Source organism: Osmerus eperlanus, chromosome 15 (assembly GCF_963692335.1).
Source record: "Osmerus eperlanus chromosome 15, fOsmEpe2.1, whole genome shotgun sequence".
NCBI classification, from domain to species: Eukaryota; Metazoa; Chordata; class Actinopteri; order Osmeriformes; family Osmeridae; genus Osmerus; species Osmerus eperlanus.
The window spans coordinates 15,484,575-15,494,282 of record NC_085032.1 but is presented as its reverse complement, the minus strand read 5'-3'; the positions used below and the strand labels follow the sequence as shown (position 1 = coordinate 15,494,282).

The 9,708-nt window shown below is 47.5% G+C and overlaps 1 protein-coding gene across 1 annotated transcript in view; it reads right to left on the bottom strand.

Moving 5' to 3' along the window:
• Positions 1-241: 241 nt before the first annotated feature.
• LOC134035376 (neuropilin-1a-like) overlaps positions 242-9,708 on the bottom strand; it is a 51,642-nt gene continuing 42,175 nt past the window's right edge. The window contains 8 exon segments of the mRNA XM_062480370.1: positions 242-3,502; positions 3,766-3,819; positions 4,302-4,398; positions 4,523-4,803; positions 5,074-5,217; positions 6,971-7,021; positions 7,780-7,869; positions 9,230-9,374. Coding sequence (XP_062336354.1) covers positions 3,216-3,502; positions 3,766-3,819; positions 4,302-4,398; positions 4,523-4,803; positions 5,074-5,217; positions 6,971-7,021; positions 7,780-7,869; positions 9,230-9,374 — 1,149 coding nt within the window. The 3' untranslated portion in view covers positions 242-3,215.

Genomic DNA, 9,708 nt, shown 5'->3' with positions numbered 1-9,708 from the left:
ACCTAACTCAGCACCAGCTGTACTCGTCTAGGGCAGTACGGTCTAATAAACAACACAATCCCCAAACCAGGAAGGTTTATCTTAAGAAACCATTTATTTGAAATTGAATCTTTGGAATGTGGTGATGGCTGTCACTAACTGGTGTTAGACACAAAGGAGACATAAATTGAGTGAGAGAGAGACAGAGAGAGGGGCGGGTCATTTGGAGATTGGCTGCAAAGGTCAAAGTACAAATGTTAACTTCACTTTATAAGGCTCTGCTGTTTATTTATTTTCCTACAACAGCAAATTACAGAAGCAGTATTGAAAATAAAAGTTTAATTTTTTTGTAAAAAAAAATCTGCACAAAATTTTACGGACAGTACAAAATGAAGCAATAATATACCAGATAAATGGGGACATGACTACAGGAAATCTGTATGATAATTATTTTTTCAGTGATGAAAACCTCTCAATATTTGTACATTTCAGAATTATGTCACACCATAGTCTGAAACTATATAAAAGAAGAAATAAAAGGAACACTGTTTTTTAGTTTAGGATTTTTTTTTTAGAAATGAATGCTATAAACACAAAGTTCTTAAATATATTTATCAGTGCAACATTGTTTCCTTTTAGTCTTACGCTACAGTTTCCTTTCCCCCTAGTTTACCCGACAGCGGCTAGTTAACTGTCCTCTAAGCTGTAGGCACGGTAACACAATAAGCATTGCAGAGTGGTACGTTTGAATCTGAAATGAACAGAAGCCAAACAGAGAATGTGTTCACCACGACACATGACATAGTAGCACATAGATACAGCACATCACAGCCCCCCCTATCATCACCAGGGCTCTGACCGCTGTGGCGGCGAAACAAAACCAAGTTCTCCGCTGTCGAGTCCTCAGACACCAGAATCCATGAGTCCGTTCCTCAAAGCATCTCCAACGGCGTATCTAAAATATCAACAGTCTCAGTAGAGAATCCAAACAGTTCACAAAGAGACACGATTACGCTCCTCAGCTGAAAAATAGATAAAAAATCAGACCGATAAAATGTTTTCCAAACAGTCCACCCACTGCCCCTTCAAGAGTTTTCCCGGGGTTCAGTGTACTGGCTGAGGTCTGATCACACCATGACCTTCCATGGTTTTAATGTCAGTTGGTTGGTTGTCGGTTGTGGTTGAGTTGCGGTTGACTGTGCTGAGAGCAGATCCTCAAACAGAGGTGGGCGGGGGGTGCATGGCCATCCTTTGGTAAAGACACGTGGGGCGGGCGGCCTGATTCAGCGCCATGACATCACCTGACCCCAGTGTACCAGTGTCCCTTTTGACATCACAACGTATGGCTGCTACACGTGACACGCGTTAACCCTGACTACGCCAGGCCGGACAGAACATCGCATGACAGAACACAGACCCCAGAAAGGTAACTTTCACATGCTCATCGTGAATGTCTGTCTATCTGTCCTGCTGTTATGAATATGACAAGCACCATCCTTCAGTTAGTGTAGTAACCCCTGGCACAGGCATAGGCACTCTCTGAGGGGTTAGGTGAAAGTGCATTCAAGATACCATGGTTGTTCAGATGATGTTTTTGTTTTTCTGTCAGACAGGCTAATGGACCGGTCCAATGGTCCATGACTAAAGCAAAGCGTGTTTTCGATTTTTTTTTAATGTTTTTTTTTTGGTATGCTGGCAGACAAACTACCATTCCTTCTCATACATCCTGCTGCTACTAATATCAACAGAATGGTCAACAGGAGAGATGGTGATAGCTAATGGTCTGGTGAAGGGGACTTGGAAAAGTGATGTGATTGAGTCTGTGAACCTGATTTTTTGTCACCAGTCCATCACACGCACACACGTACACACACACACACACATACACACGCACACACATACACACACGTACACACACACACACACACACGTACACACACACATACACACACGTACACACACATACACACACACACGTACACACACACACACGTACACACACACACTAGTCTAGAATAGAGAAAGTGGGAATAGACACACACTGTGTGGAGAGACTTTGGACATATTTCAAGAGACACAATGCAATGGTTTGAAGATATGTTACCGTAGTCTAGATTATCAATAACTAGTGTTCACACGTATTGATTGTAGAGCCATGGATATGAGTAAAAAATTAAACGTGAATGCATCTGCTGTTTTTATTGTTTGTGTACCATATGTGTAGATGGATAGTTTATAGTTCCCACTGTTATATTATGAAATGGCTTGTATCTATGGATGGTGTGTGCCATTAACTACAACGTGGTATGATGTCCTGATCAGGTTTTCTAACCTCCATTGCACAGTTTACCTAAGTCACACCAGAACACAGCACCTTTAACTAAACAGTCAGACAGTTGTATTTACAACACACACAACCCATGAACAAAAGGGATACTGCAGCTGTTTTTCTCCTTTTTTTTACTTTCTTTCTTTAAAAAAAAAGGGCATTAAAATATATTAAAACTTATATACAGTGTGTAAGGGTCAGAACAGATCAGAGGGTCATTGATTGGATCGTGTTTTGCTAACTCGATAGTGACTGTATTAGTTAGTACCCATGTAAGTACTGAGAACATAAAGGATGTCCAAACTCCCAAATCAACAGAGGAGGCCAACAAAGATGTACTAAAGGCACTGTTAGAACCATATACAACCACAGTGCAGGGCCGGGCAGACAGGGCCAGGGGTCAGGGGTCAGGGGTCAACACCCTGTCTGCAAAACACGCGCAGCTCAACCAATTAGTCAGATATGGTTCGTTTTGGGGTTTGATACCTCACCTTCAAACACAAAATCAATAGGTTTTTTGAAAATAAAAGATGAAAAATGTTTCCTCCAAGAAAACGATAAATACTTTAAACAATTGTAATAAATTGGTCACAACACCAGCATCCGATTGTAGAAATGAATGAAAATCAAAATAGAAAATTAAAATATAATCTAAATCATCTGTACATAATTTTTTGTTTAATTTCCTGTATTTCATTTTGTACACAGTGTCCCCTACTGGTAGGTTATTCTTACTGCAGCTCCTGAGTAAATCACGGATCAGTCCAAGCCTCCCATTGGTTCCTGAACTTGTCCTCAACCAATGAGACGCTGCTGGCAGTCCCTTTAGCTCGTCCGCTCTCTGAGAGAAGTTCCCTGTCTACAGTCTTGTGCTCGCACGCTCGCTCACACACGCACCTGCCACCCCTCACGCCTCGGAGTACGAGTTCTGTGAGTTGAGTTTGTCCTTCTTTAGCTTCACGCCGTCCACCAGTTCAAAGTTATAGTTCTCCAGGGCGGAGAGGTTCCTGTCTGAGAGACCCCCGTGGGAACACGCGCAGTAGAGGACCACCCCGCAGATGGCGCCCAGGAACACCCCCAGGGCACTCATTGCGATGATGGTGATGAGGATGGGGTCCAGGGTCTTCAGCATGTTGCCAGCTCCGCTGATTTCATTACTCTCCACCACGTCCGGATAATCTGTGATGTCATCAGCTGGAGAGGGATGGAAGGATGGAGGGAGAGGTGTTTAGTCTTTTAATAGCAATAAAAGATAGTAAATGAAAAGATACACATTCTCATGAGTCAGTCAATCGCGCCCCAACTAGAGGTGAGAGGAGAGAGGACAGGTGAGGTGAGAAACTCTGTCTAGAGGTGAGAGGAGAGAGGACAGGTGAGGTGAGAAACTCTGTCTTTCCTGTGATCTTCCTTGGGTCTTATGTTATTAATCTTGTGTAACAGGTCGTTCAGTGACTTACGTATTTCATTGAAGCGGTCCTCAGGCAGCATGGGCTCTGTGGGCACATCGGGATCTGGTGAAGCAGACGGAAAAACAGACATTGAGTCACACGGTCGAAGCCTTCATTCCAAAACAATGTCGGCCAAAACATTGTGGATTATGGCTAGTCTAAAACTAGGTACTTTCAAAAGGGTCTGGGCCTTCTAAGACTGCAGGGTTAGGCCTTCTGTATGTTTACTGATACATGATTTATATATTTTGTAAACCTTTAGAGAATTTGTTTTCCAAACTTTTTTTCCAACCTTGAGAAACATTTTTTTATCAAAAATCTTTTCTCCAACCTTTAGAAACTTTTTTTCAAAAATATTTTTGACTTGCTTGAAAAGGTATATATATAAATAAATACAAAGTTTCGCAAGGTTGAAAACATATTTTAGTTTATTTGACTTTTAACAGTCTTTTTAAACATGAGTAGCCTATATGTACTTCTACTTAAGTGAAGGATGTGTGTAGCCTACTTTGGCCATCCATAGTTTGACACAATTTAATCTTTACCCTTGCAGTCTGTCATGCTGAAGTCGTTGAGTATTCTGATGTCGTCAACGGCGATGTCGCCCCAGCTTTTCCTCTCGACCAAACCTTCAATCACCACCTGGACAGAGAAAGAGAGACAGGGGGAGAAGATCTCCTGTTAGCCACCTACGTCTGTTAGCATTAGCTAGTTATGTTTCGCTGGATTCATCCACGGTCCTAACTGAAGTGCTACGGACTTTTACCTGATACGGTTTACTGGAACGCGGCACGAGCACCCGCCCTTCACGCCAGCGGTTGCCTTGGTGACCGCTTACGGTCCAGAGCAGGATATCAGCCCAACCTTCGTCGGTCTCCTTCCTCTGCTTGACGTGCAGCGTGCCGATGTGAGAGCCGAACATGTGGTACCAGAAGGAGACACACAGGTCGGACTCCTGGTGGTGGCTCACCACCGGACTGACCAACCTGGCGATCTCGTTCTCTTGGGCGCCGGTCGCTAGGGTGTAGATGAAGTTCCCTGACCCGCCTAAGAGAACATGACACAATGTCAGGAACGTAGCTATCATTTAGAATTCTTTACAGCGTGTACTACTTTGAAACAATTTTCCGACCAACACAGAATGGGTTGAACCACTGGCTTTGAACCATTCAGAGCATTTTGGTGTAAAAAAAAAAAAAAAGACGAATGAAACCCACCACTGTTGGCTGATCTTAGATTAGAAATTTTCGCTCAAAACTGGTGTAAACGCGGGCTGGCTCGGTAGTTGCTTCATAGCTCTACTGTGCTGTTCTGTACCTGTGTGATCCATGTTGGGCCCGGTGTTGAGGGTGGGGGTTCCGCTAGACTGTATCTGCCACCTGAAGCCGGTGTCCTCCGACGACCAGCCGCAGAAGGAGGGGTCGCTGGCCCAGCCAAAGTCACACGCAAACCACTGGAACGCTGCAAGGAGCACATGACAGGTCAGATCAGTACATCTGCTCACGCCCAGACACACACGCACACACAACTGTTGTGCTGTGTGTCGAATCCCAAGGCATAAAAATAAGTGCTCACGGAACAAGTTACCAATGGATGCCGTAACTGTCCAGTCAGTACGATTATAAGAGCATCCTCTAGATGGCAGCCAAGAACTATAGAACTGACAAACTGAAAATTCTTGGGGGTAGATCAGGGCCGGGTAATCGGGAGAATCGGGAGAGTTCCCGGTGGGCCGCTTCACTTTTGGGCCGGTGGGACGCTTCACTTTTGGGCCGGTCGAGGATTTTTTTGTTGTTGACATTTGTCACGTTAGTCTATCTTCTCTTAAAGTAGGCTACACAGGTTCCGCATTCTGACACCTCAGCCTCTGCATGGGTTGCACCATGTGAGGGAGTTCTCCCCTCCCAAATAGAGTTGGTTGGGTCCATAGCGCGTTTTTTCCAAAACGTTTTCTCAGATTGGCTACCGATATCTGGGACGGGCGGCCCGACCGTAACGATACGCGTCAGGGAGGATGGATGGGAGCCGGAGTGATGGCATCACTAGACAAGGTTTTACCAATTGAAAAACGTCAGTTTATTTTACATAAAGCTCCAAAAAGTATTTTGCGCTCAAATAATGGCCACAAATGTTAAAAAAACCGGCCCTTTTTTTTGTATACCAAACAGGGGTATACAAAAAAAAGGGCCGGTCTTGGAGCTGAAACTCCCGGGCTGAAAAGTGGCCCCACTCCAGCCCTGGGGTAGATCAAGTGGAGGTAAAAAAGAAAGTATGAATCAGAGGAAGGTGACATCTCAACAGCAGACTATAATCCCTCCTTGCCAGCCATACCGAGAGATGGCTCCAAACCTAGCTAATGACATCCTTTTAATAAAGGCCACATAGCTGACAAAGGAAGGTGTTGAATGACTGTCGAGTGGAGAGATAGCGTGGCGAGAGAGAGAGAGCGAGAGAGCAAGCCGGCGTGTCCTGCGGAGACGACTGCATTCACAGCGGACCTCTGGGAGGTGCCGTTTTTAATGAGGAGAGCCTGCGACTGGAGAGGTAGATACGGTTGATAGAAAGGCCTCGCAGTCCGACAACACAATCCACCGCTGACACGGAGAGAGGCTGAAAGGGCTCGCGGGGATCCGTGTGTGAGAAGGGGCCGGCGGGGAGGCCGGTTTTGCTCTTAAATTGGATAAAGAACGACTTCCAGGCAGGCGACACAAGGGAAAGGTATGTTTGGGATGTGAGCTACGTCTACAGGAGTCTGTTTGCTGCTGCTGCTGCCGCGGCATTACGCTAGCTCTCTGAAGGATAAAGAATTGAGCCAATGTTCTCTTTAATAATCTCAGGCTTTTAACTTGTTTCTGCGGGCGGTGAATATATTTACCCATTAAACTCAAAGGATGGAATTCCCGTGTGGAACCACGTTTTTTTAGGCACTTGGCTGCATTTTTCAACGGAAATTCCATTTCCCAATTAAAAGGGTTTTTGGTTTTTCCATTCTTGTGAGAATTGAAGCGGGGCTTCTGACAAGCTCAGGGAAAGATGAGCAGCCACGGGAGTCACTGCGCCGTTTGATGAGAGCAGAGGAAACACATTCTTCTCTGTCTTAATGGAAATACTATACCCGCCCACGCAACAGACTCTGAATCAAACATTAAAACACACACAAACACACAACCCGCCCCCCCCCCCTCTCTCTATTGCCTGGAGTTTATCATCCTACCTGGTTTAGTGTCCATCTCCACTGTAGCCTCAGGCAACACCACAGTCCCACCTAACAGAGCAACACAACGTCATTAGCCTCCAGTTAGCTTAGCATAGGGTTACAGTTAGGGTTAACCCACCAGGACTGCATATTCATGCAAATATGCTAACCGTACTGATGTCCTCCCTCTTTGTCTACAGTAGCCAGACTGACTACAGCTCTGTGTCATTGGGTAAGCGACTGAGACTGGGTCATGGTGACCCCCTGCAGACTTCTGGGCTAAGGGGACAGTCCGGTGCAGAGGCAGGGCTGGTTGACAGGTTGACAGGTTAGCGGGGAAGGAGGCCAAGCAAGGAGGGGAGGAGAGCAGGACAAGGCTGTTGATAGATGACAGGGAGGATGGGTAGCTGGCTGGGAGAGTGGGTGAGTGGGAGAATGAGAGGCTGGGAGGTGAGAGGCTGAGGGGCTGGGAGGTGAGAGGCTGGGAGGTGAGAGGCTGGGAGGCTGAGGGGCTGGGAGGCTGGGAGGTGAGAGGCTGGGAGGTGAGAGGCTGGGAGGTGAGAGGCTGAGAGGCTGAGGGGCTGGGAGGCTGGGAGGTGAGAGGCTGGGAGGTGAGAGGCTGGGAGGTGAGAGGCTGAGAGGCTGAGAGGCTGAGGGGCTGGGAGGCTGGGAGGTGAGAGGCTGGGTGACTGTGACGGTCGTGCACTTGGGGATGAGTAGAAATCAGGAAGAGGGTGTGAAGGGGAGGAGGGTCTGCGTGGGGGGCGACAGGGCAGGCTGCAGTCTCACAAGGGCGATCTTAGCACCTGTCACATCGTAGTCATCACCTGTTCCACTGTGGCAGCTGGCCTGGTCGTCGTCACACTCGTCCGACGGGGTGGTGCTGGGGGCCGGCGTGGTTGGAGGTACGGTCGGAGCTACGTAGGAGAGAGAGAGAGACACTTGTTTACTCCTACACAGCTGCAGTGTGGTTTTCGTGGTATTGCTCACAAACGTGCAGGGCCGGAGTTTACACAAGAAGCCCCTCCCAGTGTCACGGAAAAAACCTGGGGTTTAATCTGGAGAGACTATTAACAGAAATGCTTTTATCAGGGGATGCCGTGGCCGGGGTGTATATATACATGTAGGGCTGGTCTGAACTGGAGGGAACGAGGCCTGTGCACAGGCAGGCGAGGGATGGAGAGTGGGGATTGGTTCAAGGCTGAACCGTGCGCTGGCCTATCATTACAGCCTGCATGGTGCCTTTGGATGTGGGCACTGCCCCCGATCCACTCCATGTTTCTGTGTGTGTGTGTGTGCGTTTTGACTGCGTAATGAACGGGCTTCCCCTGTACAGAGCGAGGGAGTCAGGTAGGGGTGAAAGCGATAAGGAGAGAGTGCAAGAACTGGAAAATGCTGAGTAAGATTTGTTCTCTCTCGTGTGTGTGTGTGTGTGTGTGTATGTGTGCCTCTGTCCCAGATGAAATATGAGGGAGATCAGCCCCTGTCTGGTTTAGAGTGGAGGGGTCACAGAGAGGGTCAGGGCTGTATCTGGGGACTTGGGAAAGAAATGAGGATTTAGCCTTTTTCACTAAAGCTCAGGTCCCCCCACACACACACACACACACACACACACACACACACACACACACACACACACACACACACACACACACACACACACACACACACACACACACACACACACACACACACACACACACACACACACACACCTATACCTCTGTGATAAAAAACAAGCATAATCATCTGTCTAAAGCTCCCAGTGGGACTTCCTGCTTACAGCAGACCGGGCTCGTCGCCTCGCAGAAATCCAATATGTAAATCCACTTAAGACAAGAGCAAGAGCATGTTCTCCTAGCTTAACAGTTTCTGCTCGGAATCAGCTTTGAAAGTGTGTGTGTGTGTGTGTGTGTTAGAGAGACTGAGAGAGAGGGATAGCAAGCAAGAGAGAGAGAGAGAAGGAGTGAGAAAGGGGTTGCAGAGAAGGATTGGAGAGAGAGAGAGAGAGAGAGAGAGAGAGAGAGAGAGAGAGAGAGAGAGAGAGAGAGAGAGAGAGAGAGAGAGAGAGAGAGTAAGAGAATCCCCTGGACAGCAGCTGTCTCGACAGGGGGGAAGTCCTCAAACGCATCTTCAATCCCCCATTTCAACTACACACCAGACTCACACGTAGCTGACCGTCAACACTTGATGATTAAAGATGGTGAAACAGTGTGTGTGTCTGTGTGTCTCTCTGATCTTGTGCGTGTGTGAAGTCAGTCCCTGTTTGACGCCTACCTTCCATCTCACAGCCCAGGAGCTCCAGGCGCAGACCCATCCCAGCAGGGGTGGCCCTCTCTGGGTACACTCTGATGAAGCGGGTCAGCAAAGGCTCCACGGTCCTCAGCTCTGGGGTGTCGTAGTTCAGATTCCCCTCAAATATCTAGCCCGGAGAGAGGGAGGAGGGTGAGGAAGACAAAGAGAGAGAAAAGGGGAGATACAAAGAACAATATTACTGATAATGTCAGAGCGCTGACTGATATCTCTGTGGAAACAGAGCTACCCTCAGGCAAGCTTATTCCCGGCTTTTGAAAGCAAACGCTGGGCTGAGGGGAAGAGATGGAGGGAGGGAGAAACTGGAAGATTACCAGATTTCTCTGGCTGACATCTAAAGCATTGGATGGACTGCCAACACTACTGCCAACAGCACGAGGCCCAGTGACTAGAACATCAGCAGGAGAGCCCGGTCTCTCTCTCTCTCTCTCTCTCTCTCTCTC